At 39.9% G+C, this 24,496-nt stretch overlaps 1 protein-coding gene across 1 annotated transcript in view; it reads left to right on the top strand.

Annotated features, from left to right (window-relative positions):
- ASXL3 (ASXL transcriptional regulator 3) overlaps positions 1-24,496 on the top strand; it is a 177,434-nt gene that overhangs the window by 80,275 nt on the left and 72,663 nt on the right. The window contains exons 9-11 of the mRNA XM_047086869.1: positions 5,620-5,741; positions 17,051-17,168; positions 18,127-18,246. Coding sequence (XP_046942825.1) covers positions 5,620-5,741; positions 17,051-17,168; positions 18,127-18,246 — 360 coding nt within the window. The remainder of the gene's footprint in view (positions 1-5,619; positions 5,742-17,050; positions 17,169-18,126; positions 18,247-24,496) is intronic.

The raw sequence follows: 24,496 nt of genomic DNA, 5'->3' as shown, positions 1-24,496 counted from the left end.
TTTCCATAACAATAAACTGTGCTTTGCTGACATCCCCATTCACGAATTCTTATTAAAAGCCATAATTGGGGGCACCTGGGTGGCTCAGTCGGTTCAGCGTCCGACTTCGGCTCAGGTCATGATCTCACGGTCTGTGAGTTCGAGCCCCGCGTCGGGCTCTGTGCTGACAGCTCGGAGCCTGGAGCCTGCTTCACATTCTGTGTCTCCCTCTCTCTCTGCCCCTCCCCCGCTTATGCTGTCTGTCTGTCTCTCTGTCAAAAATAAACAAACATTAAAAATTTAAAAAGCCATAATTGAAAGTTAACATCAAAAATACTTTAGATAAATGTAATGAAAATCAAATTTCACAGTTTAGTTTAATAAACTTTTATAGATCAGCTGCTCTGTGCCTATCTTTGCACATAAGTAAGTCCTGAGTTGCTGAAGCTGTGGGTGGTGAGGCAGGCAGAAGCACCAGTTGCGGTGAATGCCATGAATTCATACACTAAGTTCCAAGGAAACATGGAGGAAGGAGGAGTAAGCCTACCTCGGAGACTGGCACAGTCAGGAAGGCTTTGGGGGAAGCTGTTTGAGTTTGGTCTGCCAAGGTGAATTTGCTAGGCAAAGAGATGGAGAAGGGGATTCGAATGAGGAATGATTAGAGCAAGCACAGTAAATACAGCAAGTCACTGTGTTCAGGAAATACCACAGGGTCTCAGTTGGCTGGATCCGAGACGATGGGAGTTGGGGAGGCAGACAAGATGTGAAACTAGAAAGAGAGACAAAGTCAAGGTGGCATTCTGTTTTCTCCCTTCTTTAGGCCTCGGTTTAAAGGTCAAAGCCCTCCTGTACCCTTTTCAGTGGATTAGTAATTACATTGTGGGGAGAATGTCCTATACCTTCTCTCTGTCATGCAGCTTTAAAAATAGGAGCTCTAACCTGTATTTTCTATTCAATTTCATTTTCAAGTTGAATGGTGAATGACAAAGGGGAGAGAGGAGGACAGCATGGAGACTCTAGAGTCAGAAATCCAGTCTTGCTGGCCAGTCACCAGTTTCTCCAGCCTTCAGGACTATTTCATGATGACCTGTAATCCTCCCTTTCTCTTTGCTCCTGAGCCTTCTAAGTAGAATATTTTTTTTTTATTTAAAAAAAATTTTTTTTTCAACGTTTATTTATTTTTGGGACAGAGAGAGACAGAGCATGAACGGGGGAGGGGCAGAGAGAGAGGGAGACACAGAATCGGAAACAGGCTCCAGGCCCTGAGCCATCAGCCCAGAGCCTGACGCGGGGCTCGAACTCACAGACCGTGAGATCATGACCTGGCTGAAGTCGGACGCTTAACCCACTGCGCCACCCAGGCGCCCCCTAAGTAGAATATTTTGAATGAGGGCTTTGGGAATGTGTGTGTTAGTGAGATTGGAAGTGGTTGACGAACAAATACTGATAATCTCATTGCCTGTTTGAATTTAAAGCCAGCAGATGAGCATTTAAGTATGTCTTTGGCTTTGCCTACTTTTGGCAGCCAAGCAAATCGTAGACAGAAATAATACTTCTGTACCTTTAAAAAAAATGTCTTCTTGTCTTTGGTTTTTCCACCTATGCGAAGGGCAGGCAGTCTTGGAGGGTTTTGAGGTATAAATCCTGACATTCATTTTGTGATCATGCCAGTGAAGTTAGGGGGAAAAAAATCTGCATTCGTTTTTGAATACCAAGAACATATCACTTTCTAAGCTGCATGTCAGTGTTTGATATTTATTGGATAAAACATCTGCCCTAATTCTTCAGTTTCCTGGTTTCTGTTATAATTTCACATACAAGGGATTTCCCCTGGTCCTTCCTTTAACATTAGTTTTTCTTTGGCTTGTATTTCATAAGCCAGACTCAGTCCCTTATATAAATATTCAGGCAACTGTTTAAAATGAGCCCTGTATTATTTATTTATCACATCTGTTATTAAGAAAGCTGCAAGAATTAAATAAAAGTGAAAACCGTGTGTTTTGTCAGAATATGAATCTGCGTGAACCTCCACAATCCAGCTACTTAGTGAGTGTTTTTCGATTCAGCCACCCTCACCAGATACATGGAAGAAGAATGAATAAAATCCTCATATGCGCGTGCTAAGGATCTGTTTTTGTCAGTGCACACATATACACACACAGCACACACAGGCACGTACACACCACACATGCAGGTGCATTGTTTGGAGCTTATGGATGCACTGCATTGGGCATTTTAGTCTTTCCTGTCTTTGTTCATTTTATTCTTGATGTTTTTCCTTAAAAATAAGGTATTTGGTTTTTTTAACCCAAAGGAACACTCACTTAGAGATTTTATTTCCTATTTCATTTACTTAAAAAAATTTTTTTTAACGTTTATTCATTTTTTCAGAGACAAAGACAGCGTGAGCAGGGGAGGGTCAGAAAGAGAGAGGGAGACACAGACTCTGGAGCAGGCTCCAGGCTCTGAGCTGTCAGCACAGAGCCCGACGCGGGGCTCGAACTCACGGACTGTGAGATCATGACCTGAGCTGATGCTTAACCGACTGAGCCACCCAGGTGCCCCCTTGTATTTACTTTTTTAAAGATTCTATAATTATGTTACTAGAAATAAATAATTAGGGGAAAAATGGTTTTGTCCCAGGAGATAGGAGCAAGTTCCAAAAGAGGGGATCAGGGAGGAAATAAACTATATAGGAAGGAGTCCTCATGATGCTTCTCTCGAGTGTAGGATGGACTGGAAGATAGAGCAAAATAGAATTTAGTGGAAGGAAAATGAGTCATTTTGAGAAAAAAAACTTCATAGGATTCCTTGATGCTGTTTCGTTTTATCGCCCTGCCCTCCATCTGAAATTCTGGGCTCTAAGTTGAGCAGAATCTTCCTTTTGGAAGCACAAAATACATGTGAATCACTATTGACATAGCGCAGTAGTGAATTTAAATCCAACAATGCAATATATTTTCTGATACTGAAATAGGTATCATGATATTCAGTGACTTCCTAGGTCAGAGAGAAATAGAGTGAGTTGTAAGGTACCTGTCATCCTCAGGAAGGAGAGCTGTATACTGCTTATTGCTGCAGTCAGAAGAATAGGAGGGGAATAGCAGGCTTCAATTACGTACTAATTCGGTATTTGTCATTTAAAAAAAATTTAAAATTTTCATTGGGAGGGACAGAGAGGGAGAGAGAGAATTCCAAGCAGGCTGCATGCTCAGTGTAGAGCTTGCATGTGGGGCTCGATCCTATGACCGAGAGATCATGACCTGAGCTGAAATCAAGAGTTGGACACTTAATCAACTGAGCCACCCAGGTGCCCCAGCATTTGTCATTTTTTGATCCTGCTTCACTGGAGTTTACCTTTGAAAGACTTAGGAATAAAAGTACTTCCTAAGAAGCAAATTGGTAAATTTGTGTAGATGTTCAATATGCAGAAGGATTCTCCTGTTTTCCATAAATTCCCTAAAATCCATGGACTGCGTTTTGTTCTCCTTTTTAACTAATCAGTAAGTTTCCATTTGTCTAGGTGGAAATACTAGTCTAAGAACGTGAAGTAATGAGACGCATTTGTTAATGCCCACTTTGCTTGTGGCTCGGCTTTGAGGCCTGTGCAGTTGGCATCATTTGGCCTGTTGGCCACATTCCTCTCAGTTCCCGGTTTGTTACACTTCATAGAGACCTCAGAACATCGAAAAGACCATGTGTATAATCACTATAAAAGTCAATTTATCTTTGGAATGTAAACCGATGATTGATTTCTAATCTTTCTTGAGTAAGATTTGGCAGTGTGTTAAGATTTAAGTGATCATTTCAGGGAGAAAAACCTAGGAGCCATAGTTCATGCAAGCAGTGTTCTAAAATGTTTCTTAACTACAACGTTTAGAGTGTTTTAAGGAAAAATGTCATATGCTATCACCTGATCTTTAATTCAGGGGCTTCTCTGACTCCATCCAGGGGCAAATCCTTTTGCGTCTTCAACCCTAGTACTCTCTGAGCCGTTCGCTCTCATGTTTTTTCATGTCGGTGACTAAATGACTTGATCTCCCTGCCCTTATTAACTTCCTGTTACAGCACTTTCAACAGGATGCAACTAAATTAAACTTCTTTAGACACTAAGTTTTTGCATCAGTTGTGGGGCTTTGAGGCCGAATATTTTAAGTGGGAAACTATGGGTCTGGCCCAGGCTCCCATCTCTGCTATTTTGTTGGCTGTGATACTATTGACAAGTAGTTGAGCCTCTCTAAGCTCTAGTTTTCTCTCTCAAAAACAGAGACAATGCCTTTCCATTGCTGCAAGGAAGCAGCAAGGAAGTGGCAAGGGTGAAATGAGATCACATATGTAAAGTGCTTGGCATTAATAACTAACAATTATTTCATGGTCCAAAACTTGTTCATTTTGTTTAGTAATCAGTACCTTGATTAATTTCTGTATTAAAAAAAAACTTGACTAATTCTTTTTTTTCCTAACATTCTCTTTCATGAACCACATTTTTAATTTCTAGGCAGCATGTGCTTGAGTCTATCTAAAGCAGCTTTAGTGTTCTCAACACTATGCACGTGCATATGCTTCCATTTTTGACTAGAACAATTTTTACTCCTCCACCTGCCTCTAGAGCTCAGGTCAGAATCCTCTCAAGTTACTGTTCCTTGGAAATTTTCTTGGATTAATGTTAACCCTGGTGCCCTTAAAAAGTCATATTTTGAGCTTTTCCAATATGTTCTCAAGTTATTTTTTTCCATCTAACTTCCTCTTGCCTCCTGCCTTTGACATATGCCTCCATTCTGCCACTAATTACAGTGCTTCCTTACTTTGATTTTCCAAATAACTCTTTCCCCTCTGTTGTGCATAGAAAAGGGCCAGCGTCCGTGCTGCTGCCGAAGTTACTCAGTGGTTGACCTTTTCTCTCGGGTGGAAGGTTTGAGGACTGAAGAAGAGTTCTAGCTATAATCCAGGCATCATAGAGAAGAAAGTGAATGTGGGCCTTTGTCACCCATGACAGCAAGACATTGGCTCTTCTGCAGCCTTTTTGAAGTAAATGTCCTCTGTAGAATAGGTGACAGGAAAGCTTGACTCTGGTACAAGTGGGCAGATTACGTGGTAATCTAAAGAGGGCACGGTTTCCCTGAACACAGTTGTCTCAAATTGACATCCAGAATCTCGGATTTTATTTTTCCTTCTCCATGGTAGATGTCTTGGCCCATAGGAGAAGGTAAACGTGTCACAGTAGGCCATAGAGTCTGTAGAAGGAGGGCTGGTAAATTGAAGAACAACATGGAGGTTGGTAGATTTGAAACAGTTTCGTTAATTTACATTGTTTCTTCAAAAATACTATGCATTGCCCAAGTCTTGAGGCACATGTTATGTTTTTCTTTTTTACGTCCACACAACAGCCCCATGACATAGAAATTATCATCAATTAGTGGGTAAGGAAACGGAGGTGTAGAGAGGTTACATGAAACTGTGGCCACACAGTTATTAACCAATCTCTTCTCTCAAATCTAGATGCTCTTCTTTTTACTGTGCTATTTGGCTTTATTTTAGGTATCCATTCTCAATTGGAGAGAAGCTCCAAGTGAGTTAATTACAGTGGGTATAAAAAAAGGAATTCAAATTAGTAATATCATTATCTCTCTGTGTCTCTAGTTTGTGCAAAGCAGGTAACTGATGAAGCATCTTCCACTCGAGATTCAAGTCTTGCTAACACAGCAGTGCAGAGCAAGTTAGTGTCTTCCTTTCAACAACACACCAAAAAGGCTCTTAAACAGGTAAGAGAGCTGGCATTTGTTCTTTGTTCTACCTTCTTAAGGTGTTATGTGGAGAAAGCAAAGTAGATAAGAACACAGCAATCAGAAAGCAACAGACGTGTCCTACGTTCAACCACTTCCATAATATTCTAACACTAATTTTACTCTGTGCTGAAAACTAGGAGAGGCTTGGCTGAGAACTTTGATGTAAAAAAGAAGAGGGAAAATGTCCTTGGAATCATAAAAACTTATATTAAGATTTTCTTGAGTAAGGTTTATAGTAAACATACTGGGTTCATAAATGCTTTGCATATGTTGAGAATAATGCCTCTGTGGTCTCATGTCTAACTGATAGCTGATGTAAAAAAATAAATAGATAATTTCTTTCTTGTTACTGAGATGCATTAAGTTACAAATAAGAAAAACAGTAATTGTGGCTTACTTTGAGCAAGAATGTCCATCAGTGAGTGTTTGCTTAATTTTGCAGTATCATCTTGATATTACATAAGCAGTCTTGAATTCTGCATCCTTGCCCTGAGATGGTGATGGGAGGGAATGGTTGTAAGATTGGCCTCCAGGCTTTGAGATACCCTGGCCTGAATTCTTGCAACTCTCGGCAAGACACTTTTCTTCCCTGAATCTCGACTTTCTTCTCTAGAAAATGGTGGAAAATAATAGTACCTTTCACATGGGAATGACCTGAGGATCAAGTGAGGTGAGAAGTTGAAAGCACATGGTACAATGAGTGACCCGTTATAGTCACTCAGTAAATGTTAGCTATTGCTGCCACACTGGCAGATTCTGAATTGTGTGTGCAAGAGGAGAGGAGATGCTGTGGTTAGATGGGGACATTGCAGGATGGTAATACTGTCAGTAAGTGGAAAGCTTATGTATGTGGCTGTTCATGTGAAAATTCATGGCTTTCCCTTGTTTAACTGCTTTCCTCTTACATATTTTATTTTGATCCTTTTTTTTTTTTTTTTTTTTTTTTGAGAGGGAGAGAGAGCCTGAGCAGGGCAGAGGGAGAGAGAGAGAGAGAGAGAGGGAGAGAGAGGGAGAGAGAGAGAGAGAGAGGGAGGAAGGGAGGGAGGGAGGGAGGGGGAGAGAGAGAATCTTAAGCAGACTCCATGTTCATTGTGGATCCCTACACGAGGTTCGATCCCATGACCCTTGGATCATGACCTTAGCTGAAATCAAGAGTTGGACGCTTAACTGACTGAGTCACCCAGGCACTCCTGTTTTGATCCTTCTGTGACAGCCCCCTCAATCTCACCTCCTTCAGGCCCTTACCAAGTCTAGGAAGAGAAGTATCATTCTAGTGATAAATTTATAACAAGGAAAGAGAAATCATGTTTGTTTTTTTTAATTTTTTTTTCATGTTTATTTATTTTTGAGACAGAGAGAGACAGAGCATGAATGGGGGAGGGTCAGAGAGAGAGGGAGACACAGAATCCGAAGCAGGCTCCAGGCTCTGAGCTGCCAGCACAGATGCCGACGCGGGGCTAAAACTCACGGACCGTGAGATCATGACCTGAGCTGAAGTCGGATGCCCAACTGACTGAGCCACCCAGGCACCCCGAGAAATCATGTTTTTTAAATAAAGTTAATTTTTTTTAAGTCTCACTAACCAGTAAAGTTCTTAATAGTCATATGCAATCTCCTAGACTTAGAATGTCTCCATGTACCTTCTCCTCTACTTCAAACAAGGACACTTAGGAAAGAAACTCAACATTTTTGTACTGACTTAAAATTACTTTTCTATTCTCTACTAATTATCGAAATTGCAGTATTTCCTTTCATTGGTATTGTATTTAAGGTAATTAGTGTTGCATCACATAATCTTTGGTGAGCTTGCCATTTCTGTCTTGTGAAATGTTTTAAATCAAAGAACAAAAGTGAATTCAGTGTTGAGATCCCTTTTTAATTGATGAAATAAAGGATGGATGACAGGGAAGTCTGGGAAAAGGCTCATTCAGGCGGCAAATAGGATGCAGATAGTAAAATACTAACCGGGATAGAACAAAGGATGCAAAGCTGGATACTGGTACTTGTAGCACTTAAGAAACATAGATACAATCATAAATGAAAGTCATACTTTTGAAGGGCAGCGATTTAAAAACTATGTACACTATGAAACATCCCTGTATATGAATGTAAAGATAGAGATTCAAATCCATGTATTGTTATGTCCCATTATTTTTTACTTTCTTCATTTAGGCTTCATATTACTGGAACATGTTTTGCCATTACTAAAACATTTTTTAACTTTGAGTTAGTGTTTTTGTTTTGCTGTAGAGCATGTGCTCATGGGAACTGCCACTTGCTTGCTTAGGATTTAAGCCTTGTTTTAAGAAACCTGTCCTGTAAGCTTCTTCATGTCCTAGAAGAGTATTAATTTCTTAAGATTTCATATTATATAACCAAATAGCAAATTAGCTACAGTGAGAATATGGCACAATATGTAAAAGATATGCTAATGTTAGATTAATAATCAAATTCATATTGGAAATACATTTAGAAAAAAGCTGTTCTTGCAGAATTTTGCCCAGATTCCCTGTAATTGCTGAATTTCTTAAGACAGCATTTCAAAAATTGACTGAACATGAAGCATTTTAAATTGTAGCAGCCTCAGCAAATTTGCAGCTTTCTTTTCTTTTGGATAGTTGGATAGCTATGACCAAATAGAATTCGCTCTAAGTGTATGTATGTGTATGTATATATATATGTGTTTTCTCTACTTGTGAATATGTTCTTGTGTGTATAAATGCATGTATAAGTCATAATCTCATGAATGCAGGGCCAGCTGAATGACCCTAATAATAATTACATTAGCTGATATTTACTTCTCTGAATTCTAGACATTATGCTCTGCATTTTATATATACTATGTCATTGAATCCTTATAGAAATCCTTTAATGTGTGTACTAGTATTCCCATTTTTCAAATGAGGAAAATAAGGCCCAGAGACTTTAGCTAACTTGCCCACAATTGTCCAACTAGTGAGTTTGGGAGATGATATTTGAACCCAGAATCATAGTTTTAGATTCTTCCCTCTTAACGAATACTGCCTTTTAGCATATGGTATGTAGTATGTAGTATGATATCCAAGGACATTTACATTCTTCAGTATTTGTGTAATGTAAGGAAAGCAAGACAGCAAAGTCATTAATATTATTTTCGAACACAGACTGCTTATGCTCAGCGTCAACACTTATAATGGTAGACACTCAACTATATCAAATATATATCTCTTTTGTTACTAGAAGTATATTCTGAGTCAGTAGGACTCTAGTAATATAAGTGTATATTGGCCCATGTAGAATCTTAGAAAGAAGTAGGTGGAAAAAAAGAAAATAAACAAAACCCAGTAGCTTTGTAAGACTAAATGTAGCAAAAAAAATAATAATAATTTAAAATAAGCCTTCATGCAAACTAAGCCAGACATGATTTCTCAGATCTGAGGCCCTGTCTCCGCCCCCACCACCACCCCCACCTGAAGCATGTTGCCATAGAGAGTGGCTCTGGTACTTCGCAGCACTCCGGATTGCAGTGTAATTATAGGCTGGACGATAGGGAGGCTAGAATGTCCCTTGCCTGTTGATACAGAATATTGTCATTGCTCCTAAACATTTGGGTCCCTTTTACTTTCTAATCATCAAAATGTTAGTTAGCATCATATGTTAGATACAATTACCTGAATAATATATTGTCATCTCAGTAGATTATTTTTTTCTGAATAAGCATATTCCAAATAAAACATAGAAGCCTCTGGAGAGTAGCAGATTGCTGATTATTACCTTGTTCCCTGTCTTCTTTCCACCTTGTTTTTTTTTTTAGTTGTAATGATCTTAAAAAGTATGAAATGATTAGATTTTGAATTTTAAAGAAGGATAATTAAGAGAGATTAAATTTTGGAAGTTTTTAAACAGCAGAATCAAATGTAACATTAAGGAAGGATGAGTCTGTTATGGGATGTAACATGGTGGGGAGTAGAACCTTTCTATGCTGTTGCTGTTGTTTTATTTGAGTTCCTTCATTATTTATTTAGGGTGGTAGAATTTTTTCATAAAGTGGCAGTTTTAGGCAGTGTTTCCCTCTTCATATCACAAAGCAGATATAGTCTTGGTATTTTGCTTTAGCTTTATATGTTTGACCACTACTGTGAAATTCCAAAGGTTATGTTGCATGATGGCAGTTTCTGAACATGGGCGTTGACATTTATCATACTAGCAACAATGCAAGTTGGTGGTGCCTGACACAGCCAGCTGTTTTGTATGTGTGTATTTCTAATTATTTTAGCATTCACAGCATGTGGTATTTTCACATTTTTCAGTAAAGGACTTATTGCATTCAGTGCATTCTTAAGTTACATTGTTAGTGTTGTTTCTCTATTAAAATAAAGCAGGCATTACTGGTTTATGCAAATTCCAAGTGAGCGCAGAGCCTGTGATTTTAGGTTTTATTTTATTTTTCATTAGAGTAAAAACGAGAACCATTCAGTTTTTTTTAGAGTTATCTGACAAGCCTTTCTGTTTACAAAATGAAATGTTTATTTAAAGGCTTTTTTTGGGTCTCTTTTTACAAGAGAATATCACAATACATCTCTAGAGAAAAAGATGCTCAGTCAGCATCTTTTGATTTCTTTCCTTTTGCTTAAAGCCAGAATTGTAATTGATGTATGATAGGATCTTTACTTTTCCCTGACTGGTTTAGCTCTGTTATGTTTGTTTCCTGTTATGTTTTCCTTTAGAACTTACTTTAGAAAGTGAGTTCATTTCCAAGTTGAAGCCTGTTTTTTGTTTTTTGTTTTTTTCCATACTGAATAGTACCTGGAAGTATTAAACTTGGTTGGTGCCATGTACTCTGTGTAGCTTGGGTGTGTTGGACATTATATACGTGGACAGCTGAGAGGTATATTCCTTCATAGTAGACTTATTTACACTTGCCATCTTCTTACGTTTTGATAACATGTGTTCCTGGCTTTAAAATTACAGGGTTTAAACTTGTTCAATGAGATATTCCATTAGCATTTCAAAGTATAGCTAAGACTTGATTAGTTGGAAGTACCTCAATGATATCATCCCCCTAAAATGAATCAAGACTAATACGTTAAGACATTACATAATGTCAGTGTCAAAATAATGCAATGTTATAGATTGATCAACAGGGCTGCCTCTAGCTAATTGAGACCTTTGGTGTGAAGTAGAAAAAGCCACCTTTTGTAATTTATCACACAAAATAAAATCTCCCTTTTAGGGTACCCTTGTGAAGAACAAACGTCCCACCACCATCTAAAGTGACTCTCCTAGTCTCATTTTCTTAATCTATTATGTGGCTTTCTATTGTCCAGGCTTTGGGATATCCAAATTTAGATAATGATAAACTAAGTTACATTTAACTTCTGTTTTATTTGTAGCAGAGTATAAAACAGGAATTTTCTTGTTCTTCTGGAATTTTAGCTAAAGCTCAAAACTGAGGACAATGGGATACACATATACCTGTTGTAAAGAGAGGTGCCAGACACAACCTCAAAGGACTTAGTGAAAGAAGCCTAGATGGCCCTTGATCATGGATCAATAGTTGATATAAAAAAATAGCTCAAGATTTATTTGGAGGAGTATTAACCAAGGAGATTTTATTAAAGTGTATAGAGCTCTGCTACATCCTCTCTCTTGGTGAAAGGAAGCACAGTCTAAGTGAGAGAAAGACTCGGACAGAAACATTCATGAAGGATGGGATTTTATATGTATGTATGTATATATGTATGTATATGTATGTATGTGTATATACATATATATGCATATATGTATATATATATATTTCTCATTTATATTTTATATGTTTATTTTTATTTGTATTCACACACCTACATATATACATATGTACATACACACTTTTATATGTGTGTGTATATGTGTGTGTGTGTGTGTGTGTGTATACATATATAGTTATAACTAGATGATAAGTACATAGGTAACGTTATCTATATAACTAGATAACGTATGCCATCTAAATCTAGCAGTTGGCCTCCTGCCTCCCCAAAGATTGTAATTCTGTGACTGTGGTAATGCTGGATGAGACAACTTTGACCTATTATTCACCTCCTTTTCAACTCCCAATCCTGGGGAGCCCAGAAATAGAGGAAGAAAATGGAGGAAGAGTAAAATCAGGAATCTGTTAACTAAGGTAGTTTTTGACCCGAAGCATTGGTGTGATCTGGGAGAGCAGAAAGAAGGCTTTATAGTCAAACTCATATTTTTAAGCCTGAAAAATGAGACTGTGTAAATACTTGAAGATGACCCGAAAAGCTGTATGTTGTATGTAAAGTATTGTCCAGAAATGGAAAAGGGAAATTGGTCAGAACACATGTGAAGGCAACATTAGGAAAATAAAGTTATTTCTTGATTGTTCCATGCCAATCTCTGCCTTTTGAATAAACCAGTAATATAATTTACAGAGAAATAGATGAGAGCTTTTCTATTTTTATTAAAATTATTTTTATGAGTTTTTTATTTATACTTAGTAAATATTTACTGAACACCTAGTATAGCCCATATCATCTTCTAGTAACTGGGAATATGTTAGTGAACAAAAAAAAAGATGAAAATCCTTGTCTTTCGTAGAGTCTGTATTCTAGGTTGGGAAGAGAAGAGAAAATGACATTACACAGTATAATATACTTTCCATGGGAGGAGAATAAGGCATAGTGGATGTTGGGGCTGGAGAATATGGTGGGAAATGCAGTGTAAGAGTTTGTGACCTGAATGTTTGTGTCCCCCACATTTCATAAATTGAAATCTTCGATTTGATGGTATTTGAAGATGAGGTCTTTGGAAGTGTTTAGGCCAATAGGGCCGTGCCCTCCTAAACGCGGTTAGTGTTCTTACAAAAGAGACCCTACCACAGTTCCCTAGCCCCTGTCTGCCTCAAGAGGATACAAAGAGAAGCCCATAGTCTAAAGGAGGGGCCCTCACAGGTTCACACTGGCACTGTGATCTCAGGCCTCTAGCCTCCAGACTGTGTAGAATGAATTTCTGTTGTTTACAGGTTACCTGGTCTGTGTTATCTTGTTCTAGCAGCCCAGATGGGCAAAGGCAATGAGTAGACTCAAGTATATGAGGAAATGAACCATTCAGATGCCTGAGGGAAGAGCGTACATGCACAGAAAAGAATTCATGCAGAGGATCTGAGGCAGAAGTGTTACTGGAGTGTTAAAGGACCCTTCCCTAAAGGGCTCAAAATGCTCAGAACTGCTGGGAAGCTTGTCCAAGGTGTGGGGTGCAATGTACTGCATGCAGTGGAGCCTTATAGTTGTATGCCGAAGAAGTGCGTAAAGGCAGAGTGCACTTATTTCTTGGAAGACACCCAGTGCTTTCTCTTTGCGAGGCCTCTTTCACATCTCCAGTGCACAAGTACCAGTGTGGTCACTGTAGGCTGTGGGAAGAGACTGGGGTTGTACAGCTGCCTTTGCTTTGGCCATAAATCCCCTGTTCCTAATAAACCCTTGGCAATCATTTCGGGGAATTCTTTTCCATTTCTGTAATCTTCCTAGTCTTTTTTTCCAGCTACCCTGGCTATTTATTCCTTGAACTGCCAAAGAATTTTCCTGATAGGGGTCTCAATACTGTTTTTTAAACTGATTGGAGATTCTGCCATCTTCACGTGGCTGGTTCTTCTTGTCATTTGGATTTCCTCTCAACTGTCACCCCCCAAGAGGTTTTCCTTCCCACCCCAGTTATTCTCCCTCATCATCCTGGCATAATTTTCTTAGTACTTGTGTGTGTGTGTAAAACTATGATGTTTATTTTCCGTGATTCCTTGTCAGTCTTTTGCTAAAATGTGAAAAAATGAAGACAAAAATGTTCTTGTCTTATTCATTGCTATGGATCAGTAGTGCGTATACTGGACTACAACGGTAAGTCCTCAAAAAATGCATTCATTACAGAATGAGTAAATTAGATAGATATAATTAACATTTATTGAATATTTACTATGTGCTACAAATAGTGTTAAATATTGTTCTGTGATTTCGTATTTAAAACATCTTACCAACACTATTGTCTCTGTTTTATAGGGACATTTTGCCCAAGTAATTTACCCAGCCTTACTCTGCTGGTTAGTTAATTCTTTCTCTGCCTCTGCAACCTTGCCCTTACCCAGTGCACCACACAGTCAGTAAGATGGCTCCGCGCCAGTCCCTGTTCCTCTACAGATCCTCACATTATAAGCCCTCTGCTGGGCAATGGTTAGACTCATTTATCTGGTGAGGTGAGGAACATTGGGATCGGTGCATAGTAGGTCTCGAAGGTTGGTGCCCTCAGCCCGAGTTTAGCTCAGTCATCTTTGTTTTGTCTGGTACATTGTTTAAAAACAGGAAGACTCACCTAAAAATCTAGTTGTGTTGCATCTGTTGAGTACTTACTGCCTCTTCCAATGGGATATGTGCTTTCCCACTCACTTCCGTGTCCCACTGTCATTGTCTCACCCCAGCCGATGTGCTCCAAAAAAGTACTGCACATTTTTCAAGGGATTGTGAGGAGACACGCAGCATATGTGTGAGTGGTGGATGTGCCCACCGTTGTGGAAATAGAGTTATGTAACCAAACAACCCATGAACGACTAGCTTCGTTACTTACAGGACGAACACCCTACAACAAGAAAACAGGGATCACTATTAATACAGGAACCATTGTACTACAGCCAGCCTCATGGACATGACCAGCGCCAGAGTTTTCTTGTTTGGAGCCCACACGATCCCAAATCCCTCACTTAGCACGGTTTGCCTCTACCTCCATCCACATTTTGATCTGCTTGGAAGGTGTCCTTAGTGTCCAGAGTCAAATAAATCCTGCTTTCTGGGAAGTGAATTGGCATCTGCAAGTTAGCCTAAAGTGACTATGAATCTAGTAAATGTGATCAAGATGCTCCTTCTAATAACTGAACTGTGGTACTCCTTGAGTTTGCCTCATAGCCTACTGCTTCACTGCTGTGACTGGCCTCGCAGTAAACAAAGACTCCCCAATTTTTGTTTATCTGCCCGTAGAAATGTTACTTGGGGTCAAATATAATGCATGTTTTTCAGAAGTAAAACAGGAAAGTGTGCATATTTTAAATACACTTAAAATAATTTTTTTTAATTGGGGGACATTTAGTTTTGGTCACCGAGAGACGTTGTTTCATTTCAGTATTTAAAAATACTGTGTTAAGAAATATTCATTCAAATTTCTGTGTACGTATTTATTTAAAAAAATCATTGAAATGGTCTCAATACTGATTAGTATTCCTTTATCCCTACCGTGGCTGCACCTTGACGCTCTGGGTGGTGCTGGCGTGGCTGGTGGTGGTGGTTCTCTTCCTCCTGCCTCCCCCTCTCCCTCCTCCTCCTCCTCCTCCTCCTCCTCCTCCATCTCTGTCATGTGTGCTATCTGTCCAGCTGCTAATTTTTCTATAGTAGAGTCCTCTCAGGACAAAATGTTTATTACTTTAGTTATTATCTACCAAAAATGCTATGAAAAGACATGGCATCTTTAACTTTATGATTCCAGTTTCTAGGTAGCACCTATGTTTAATTTTTTTTTCTTAAGCAGTATTTTCAAATATATACCTATCCACCCTAACATAAAATTAATATTTTTTAAAATACTCACTTGGATTGCGAAGGGAAATAGTCGAAATCTATGATGTATAGACTCCTAAAAATTAATCATTCTTTGTACACAGGTATTGTTTTGTGAAGTCTTACGTAATAGGCAAAAATGGTCTTAATTGTAATTTGAGGCACTGTGTTGCCTCATTCTGTTTTGTTATTGGATTGATAGGTTAATGTCTATAAATGGCTTTGAGCTTTTACACCAGGCTATAGACATTTATGTGGTTATGTACACCTTGATGAAAAAAAGAGTAGTAAATGTCCTAAATATTTTATGGCACACATGTTCTCATTAAATATATTATTGACAGCAAGCAAAAGGTGAGGAGGAGGGCATTTTATTCGGGTTTGATCTCTTGTCCCCACATGGTGCCTGGTATTTGACAAAAGCTCAGGAGATGTAGGAATTGAAGGGAAGTTGCTTGTGTTACTAATAGCCAACAGTATCGTTCGTAATAGACTCCCCCAGCCACTCGCTTTGCCATCTGGTTCTAAATCTCATCTGAATCTGCTTTCTCTCATTTAAGTGGTGTTTAATTTTTCACTTCTGTAATTATTTGATTGCTAAATCTTATGGTCTACAAGTTGGACATTCAACTAATACCCTTTGCAAATACAGTGACATTGTTTCTGACAGCAGGGGATATATAGTCGGTGCAGTATTTTAGGAGGTTGTGACAACTTCTGGTCGAAGAACATTAATCAAGTAACTGAGTTGTTATAAAATTGGTAGAAATGACACAGAAGCCAGGAATAAAAATGTTTGAGACTGTCTGTGGTCAGCCTTTTAACCTTTTGAGGAATTTTAGCCTCCCTGTAACTGGGAATTTAATGTCTCTTCAGTTTCGTGTGCTGAATACCCTTTTTATTACAGGTAATTTTCTGTGTAAAGCGATCCACTGGATAAGCTGTATTTCAGAACTTTTAAATGTCTTTTATTACATTATCATCGCTGTGGTTGATTCATTTATGAAACACAAAGCACTCCCATTTGGAGAGATTTATTCTCGTATCAATTTTTTTTTTCCTGGATTTGCCAGAACGCCGTCATGTTCGTGTTCTGAAGGTTAATGCCCAAAGTCAAGCAGACAGAAGCCGAGTGCTGCAAGGTTTCCAAGATTAGGACTGATTCCCTTCACAGAAATAAATGATTCCTGCCATGTTCAGTGATTTTGTGCAGCGCTCCCCACGGCTGAGTGAGTGCATCAATACTGTAGTCCTTACCTGCTGTACATACTGATGACACTCGGTGTTAACTTGATTGACTGAGCAGTGCACTGGAGAGGACGCACCTGCAAGAGAAGTGCAGACACATATATTTTTATCCTGGTCTTGAAACATTTATTTTACATTTATTTTACTTGGGAGCCATGGCTTCAAGTTCCATGGGCTCCCAAGCCACGCTGCCGAGGTAGAACAAACCTTTAAGTGCTGCTTTGTTTTCAGAATTATACCCCAAAATGCTCTCAGGTTGATACCCTTTGCCAAAGCCTGATTTTATGCTTTTGAGGGAAAATGACACGAAAATGACATTAAGGATCAGGATAAATTAGTGACTCTGTGGAATTTAAGTCTCTTAAGAGGTGGAATCTAATGGTGGGCAAATGGACCGTTTAATTCAATCATGAGAAATCATTTTGGCTATATTTTTATGTTATATTTTATTATCATGTTTTGTAGGCTTTGAGGCAGCAGCAGAAAAGAAGAAATGGAGTCTCAATGATGGTAAACAAGACTGTTCCTCGTGTTGTTTTGACACCATTAAAGGTGTCTGATGAGCAGTCGGATTCGCCTTCAGGTAAAGAGCTCAAATATTGTATGCTTGGCCAGTTTCTGCCCGAAGGAGACTTCCTCACTGTGAGAGATGTCACAGATTTGCTCTGCAACTGAATAATATTTCTACTTGAGGTTTCATTTTAATTTTTTTATACTTTTGACTCTTTCAGTGATTCAAAACTAACAGGGCATTTTGTTCTTAAGAAAATAAAAGGCACCAGCTCATTCATCATCAAAGGACTTCATTTGCTGATGTCAATAGGTGTAAGAAAATGTGTGGGACTGCTAGGTGGATTTTTTTGTTGTGGCTTTGGCTTTTGTTTGAATGTTGAACTTTAATGGTGGACCCCATGCTGGTGTGTAATGCCATCAAAAGCAGTTCTTCCGTGAGTGTGAATTTGTTTTTCAGTCTTCTGCAAAATCGGGCATCCTTTATTAGTTTCTGTGTTCTGGGAACATTCTTCTCACCTCAGCGCAGCCCTGACCTTTTCTTCTAATTTACCTTCTGTCACTTTATCAGCTATGTACCATTCTATTTATTATAGATTGATGTGTGTATTTTCTGTTCCTGTTTCAGCATAAAGTTATTTCTAGAGGTTTGCTCTCTCCTTCTCTTCAAGCCTCTCTTCTGCCTTCATGTTTCCGTCTCTGTCTTGCATGGTCTCTAAATGGTATAGTATTGTTGAAGCTTATTCGTGTGTTTTTACAAAAGATCTGAGTGTTTCTTTTAAAAGCTATCAGATCAGAGAACGTGTTTTTGACTCCACTATTAGGCCATCTGTTCCTGCTTTTTGTTCTGTTTGATTGATTTATTGGGCTTTTCTCTTTATATCCAGTAGAGGAATCAGATTGTGGCCAAAGGTAGTGAATTAACTTATAGAAAAGGAGATTATATCTATGGTTTTTGAAACAATTTTAGATTTTTCTTTTCAAGGACAGCAAGAGGAAGATAATGACATAATAACTATTTCCTTTTTTAGGCTCCGAATCTAAAAATGGTGAAGCAGACAGTTCAGATAAAGAAATGAAACATGGGCAAAAATCTCCCACTGGAAAACAAACAAGTCAGCACTTAAAACGATTAAAAAAGTCTGGTTTGGGTGAGTGTTCAATAGCCTATGACATTTCACGTTTTAGAGATTTGTATCTTTTTCAGTGAAATTACAGAAAATTCTTAGGACATTTTTTTAATGGATAAACAAGGAAACTTAAAATTCTTTCTAGTTTATTTAAACCAAAAAAGATACTAAATAAGAAAATACAGTTCCAACAGACTGGTCTTAAGTGTATTGCTGAATCTGTACACGATATTATTGGGTGAAGCAGAGGCTAAAGGTTGGAGATTTAAAACGATCTGTGTATTCAAGAAATTATCTGCCAAGTCATGATTTTATCTCCTATGCCATGTTTTGTTCCTGCAGCCGGGTTTCCGTTTATTGGGATATACTGTATTGGGGGAAAAAGGCAACTTTTTGTAAAGAGTTCATTGAACCATAGAGCACATTGTCAGTGGGGTCCTGCTGCAGTAAAACTGCTCTGCCTCGCTTGTCATCTGTGCTGCTTGAAATATTCAGCAGTGCCTGTCGGAAAAACAGTGTAAAACTGCCGACAAGTGTGGGAGACACAGTCCCTGGGTCCTGAGACTCAGCACCGGGTTTTCCTCTGCAGATTTCCTTCCTGATAACTTTCACTAGGAATTCAACAGCAGCATTCAGGGAAAACGTAATATGAGAATGAAAAAGATGAAAAAAAAAACACATCTGGGGCTGAACATTGTAATTCTCTACCGAATCTGCCTTGTTGGATGTCTGGACCTAATGGCTTCTTTCTTTCAGTTATTTCACCTCTGAGCAAGGGTAACGATAATGACCTGGATCATTGTAATGTTTTGTGAAATGGTTGGTAGAAACTACAAAGTTACTGACCTGAACTTTTTTATTGGTTCTGCCACTTACTTTCTTGGCAACTTAGGGTAATTCTTATTTGCAGTTCATGTGTTTATAGAATTCAAGCAAGTGTTTAACTTTATAACTTGATTCTATATTTACATATAGAATAAAGTTCAGGTTAGTAACTTTGTAGGAAAGGTTTATTGATCTGGGTTTATTGATTGCCTATCAATCATATATACCAGGAATTTTGCTAAATCCTGGGAGCTTGCTTTCTTTTTTTCTTTCTTTCTTTCTACTTTTTAAAGTAATCTCTCTGCCCAACATGGGGCTCAAACTCATGACCCCAGGATCAAGAGTCTCATGCTCTACCAACTGAGCCAGCCTGGCACCCTGTTGCTTTCAATAAAAAGTCTTTGAATAGGATTTATATATCTTCAGATAAGATCTCTTTGGGGAAGCAGAATTTATTTTTGTTTTACATTCTTGGCATGTAGTATAATTACCTCTTTTGCATTATTTCCAAGGCTAAATAATTTTATAATTTTTGTGTAGCCCCAATGCATGAATATGTGTTTGTGTATAACCTCAGTTACATATATACTGATGGGGTTTTTTTTGTTTTTTTTTCTAGTCTTTTGGGTGTTGTAAAGTTTGTAATTTAATAGAAGTAGTTTCTAAAATAGGAAACTACACTGGGAGAGTGACATGTAAAGAATGTACTAAAAAAAAAAAGTCATGTTATTGTATCCTAAGTAATTTAAAAGTCAGTGACCTTCAGTTAAAAATGGCCTGCTACCAACCTCAGTAAAGCCAATGCCATATCATGAGTTTAAGAAAATTCAAGGCACAGGGGCCACCCTATTTAATTACTTAGCTAACTTCAGTACTGGAAGTCAAGTGGAGTGTGTATTAGGTGATCAGGATCCTGTCAGGTGTTCAGGTCTTTAGTCAGGATCTCTTGTATTCCGGCTATTGTTACCTAGAAGCCCTGCATGGCAGTAAACATCTTACATGTTAAAAATTGTGTTGTCAGAATTTTTCAGCTGGCTTGTTAGCAAATTAAAAAGGTGATAAAGAAGACCACCGAGTTCTTTTTAACCTTTTTTTTTAAGACTGCAAAGTAGTAGAATAATGAAGCTACATCATTGAAAGAATGTAGAAGTGAAATAATATTCACTGCCCATATTTAATGCCATGGTCTAGGTATTTTGACAGAAGTTATCTCATTCAATACTGCCTTCAGTTATGTACAGTGGAATTATGTTCATTTTTCAGCTGAAGAAGCTGAGGCCCCAAGGGTTAAGGAGGCTTCCCGTAAATGACATGGCTAAGATAAAAGCCAAGACATAGCTAACTCCAGAGTCTAAACCGTTATGTTGGGTATCTGAATGTCAAATCATCTAGCCCGTACTCTGGACTTGACCATTATGTTGGGTATCTGAATATCAAATCATCTAGCCCGTACTCTGGACTTGACCATTATGTTGGGTATCTGAATATCAAATCATCTAGCCCGTACTCTGGACTTGACCATTATGTTGGGTATCTGAATATCAAATCATCTAGCCCGTACTCTGGACTTGACCATTATGTTGGCTATCTATGTCAAATCATCTAGCCCATGCCCTGAACTTGACCATTATGTTGGGTATCTGAATGTCAAATCATCTAGCCCATGCCCTGGACTTGACCATTATGTTGGGTATCTGAATGTCAGATCATCTAGCCCGTGCTCTGGACTTGACCATTATGTTGGCTATCTATGTCAAATCATCTAGCCCTTGCCCTGGACCTGTAGGCCCCACTGAGGAGCAGCAGGACACTCTGTGACAGGATGAGTCTGCTGTCAGTGTTCAAATGCAGCTACACTAGTTACACGTGAAGCGAAAGCTAGCCACTCTTAAGACATCCTGGCTGATCCTGTAAAATCAAGCAGATGGAGGAAGAAGATAGCACTTAAAATTAAGTCAATTAAGGTAAAAAACTGTCAAAAATAAGCTGATTACAGGGAAAGAAAGGTGACTGATGACTAACCAGCCAACAGGGTGAAATAGCTTATCCTGTGCAAGTGAAGTCAGCAGTGCTATGAAGCCTCCTGTAAAATAAACAGTGAAAAAATGTAAATGAAATAAAAGAAAGAGCCTTAATGTAACCATTTCTAGACAATGACCCACGTCTTTTTAAGAAAGTAATGTTTTGGGGGCGCCTAGGTGGCTCAGTCAGTTGTCGATTAAGTGTCTGGCTTTGGCTCAGGTCATGATCTCACAGTTCATGAGTTCAAGCCCGGCATCAGGCTCTGCCCTGACACCATGGAGCCTGCTTGGGACTCTTCCTCTCCCTCTCTCTCTGCCCCTTCCCAGCTCTCATGCATGCTGGCTCTCCCTCAAAATAAATAAAAACTTTACAAAATATTTTTGATGTTCTGTGACTTTAGGAATCTTACAGAGTAAAAGATTCTCCATGCTGTGAAGCATTTTAGAATCAGGATAGTATTGAATAGTTCTTCAGGCATATTTATTTGTATTTTGCTCTTCCCTCTTTGCCACTAAGTTGTTAATTCCTTGGGAATAGGGACCTTCATGTCTGTCTTTGAGGTCCTCACACACCCATTATATGCCTCTGGTTTAGCAGGTGCTGGATAAGGTTTGAGTGGATTATTTATAAGTAGCTGAATGGGTTTGTAAGTTTGGATGAATGAGGCATCCTACAGGCTTCAGCATACTTACATATCCTTCAATAAAAATGGTCCTGTGCTCGTGGGGTTCCGGTCATTCTTGTAGAGTTGCAGAACCAGTGCAAGGAAAGATGAACCCAGCCAACACCCAGGAGCCAGCCAGACAGGAAGAGCGTTTTCCCCATCAGAGCTAGACCTCTAATTCATACAGTTTTAGACATTTAGTTTTAACTATCTTTGCCTTCTCTAGGTGGCAGTAAATGTATAAAACTCCTGTTGCTATCATTCTGAATTAAAACAAACGGTGTAAGTCTGTTCTAACTTAAAGTAAATCCAGTCCAAATCCAGTCTCAATTGTCATCCTTATCGTGAGATTTCCTTAGCAGGATATACAGTTCTTCTGATTGTCCCCTAGGTGCTTCCTTTGCTGTCTAGCAATTACTTAACTAGTCAAACTACAAGATAGTCACCCTATTCCGGTATAGATGTCTCCTGGGTCTTGGAAGCTCATGCATGTAGCCCGGGGCACAAGGGATTCTGGTGTGCTTCCCTGAGGACACGGCAGTAAGAAAGCACCATAGACCTCTGTCAGGTCCCTTCATATGCCAGTTTCCCTGGAGAGGGTTAGGAGCCCACAATAAAAAATAATTGAGCTTTAGTATCCCTCAGTCATTCTAGTTCTTCTGATGGTGAGGTTGAAGCTTTTTTGCTTTAAATGGGTTTTTTTTAGTGTTTGTTTTTGAGGGAGAGCATGCATAAGCAAGCAGGGAAAGGGCAGAGAGGGAGGGAGACAGAGAATCCGAAGCAGGCTCCAGGCTGTCAGCACAGCGCCCAATGGCAAGGCGTGAACTCATGAACGGTGACATCATGACCTGAACTGAAGTCAGATGCTCAAACCAACTGAGCCACCCAGGCACCCCAGTGTTGAAACTTTTATGAGAAATTTATCATAGGGCACCCAGTGGCTCAGTTAAGTGTCTGACTCTTGATTTGGGCTCAGGTCATGACCTCACAGTTGTGAGATCAATCCCCACTTCAAGCTCTGTGCTGACAGCACAGAGCCTGCTTGGGATTCATTCTCTCTCTCTCTCTCTCTCTCTCTCTCTCTCTCTCTCTCTCTCTCTCTCTCTTTCCCTCCCCCCCCCCCCCCGCCTCTTTCTGTTTCTCTCATGCACTCTCTCTCTCGGAATAAATAAGTAAACTTAAAAGAAATGCATCACTCAGAATGGGAGGCCATTACTTGCGACTTAGGGGTTTTTTTTTTTTTATCTTCTCTTGGTTATTTTTTGTTCTTGACCGTGGTTATGTATGAAAATTTTGAGAACATTTCCCTGAGTATCTCTCTGATGGAGTAGATACGATAACATGGTGAGTTGGCACAGGTGGAAAAAATATTGGCACTTTGTCTAGGCCTTTGTCTTCTTCGCTGTGTTGGGAGAGCCTGTGTTTCCTGCTCCCGGGAGTAATGGCTTCATTAAGAAGAGGTCATATACTTCTCAGGGCCTGGTGCTTTAGGAGATGTTTCTGGTGTATGCTATGTTCCGTGGTTGGGCTGCTCTTTCTCTGAGGTCAGTCCTTTGGAGAACGTCTCCTTGCCTGCAGTGGGCAGTGTTTGGACCTTGTCCAGAATGTGCCAGATCTTAACTAGGTGTGTTCTGGTCTGCTTGTTAAGAGGCCTAATCTGTTGCCACTAGAGCTGAAGCTTTACAGCAGACTGTGGTGAGCAGGCTTGGTAGGAGTTTGTGCTGGTCTTCTGGGGGAGGAACCTGCTGCTCTGTGTCTCACACTCATTTGCCCTAGTAAAGAAGCACCTGCAGAGTGCAGGGGGACAGGGCTTGGTTTAAGTGGCTCTGGCCTCCACTGTGGGTGCTGGGCTGGTCGCTCTCGTTCGGTCATGCCGATGGGCAGGGGAGAAGAATGGCACCAGCCCTCTCCATTGTCCCCGGTGAGTTCACACCCGCCACTGTCTGAAAAGTCCTCACAGGAGAGCAGACGGTCTCCCCTCGTGAGTCCCAGCGACCTGAGACATTTGTGTCAGGGCCGTCTGCTCGCTTAGCAGCACAGTAAACCCATGTTTTATCAGACCTGCTGGTGAGTTTCAAAACTCCAAACTTTAGGGATCCAGCGTGGCTCAGACCATGCTGGTCCTCTGGGGGAAGGTCATGCCACTGCAGAGCTGATGCTGGTTTATCCTAGAAGGGCAGTCACACCAACACGCAGCAGCTTGGAGTTCAGAGGAAAGCACAGCAAAAAGCCCGAGTCCAGCTTAGCCACCCTCAGCAGGTATCACTATGCCTGTGCCAATGAATGGGGCAGCACGATGGTGCCTGCCAGTTCTTTTGTCCCCTGTGTGGCAACGCCACCTCTCCCAGATGCACTCCAAGAAGGGGAAACGTCTCGCCCAGTGTGTCCCAGGGGATCCTCAGACCGCATCATCTACTCCTGGGCTTCTGCCTGCCTTCTCCACAGAAGCACTGCAGTGCCTGCTGGCTCCATACCATCCATGGTGCAGAACTCTGAAACTCCAGTCTTGGAGCTCTGCTGGTTGTAAACACTGAAGATAATCAGCCCCTCTCATTTTCCAGTCAGTGGCATTGGAGAAGTTTTCCTTGTGTGAGCCCCTGTGCGATGCTCCCTCTGTCTTTTTCTCTGTCTCTTCTCTCCGTGATCAGGGCTCCCTCCTCTCCGCAGTACCCATGATCCTTTTCTCCCCCAAATCACATCTCCTCACCACCTACCCTCCGCCATGCGGCCTCTTCTCTCCTCCTGGTCATGCAGCTTGTT

This window comes from Lynx rufus, unplaced genomic scaffold (genome assembly GCF_022079265.1).
Source record: "Lynx rufus isolate CCGP_SWC_20201006 ecotype Redwood Valley unplaced genomic scaffold, mLynRuf1.p SCAF_22, whole genome shotgun sequence".
In the NCBI taxonomy this organism is placed as follows: domain Eukaryota; kingdom Metazoa; phylum Chordata; class Mammalia; order Carnivora; family Felidae; genus Lynx; species Lynx rufus.
Note: the sequence above shows the minus strand (reverse complement) of the source record. Positions and strands in the feature narration are given on the sequence as shown.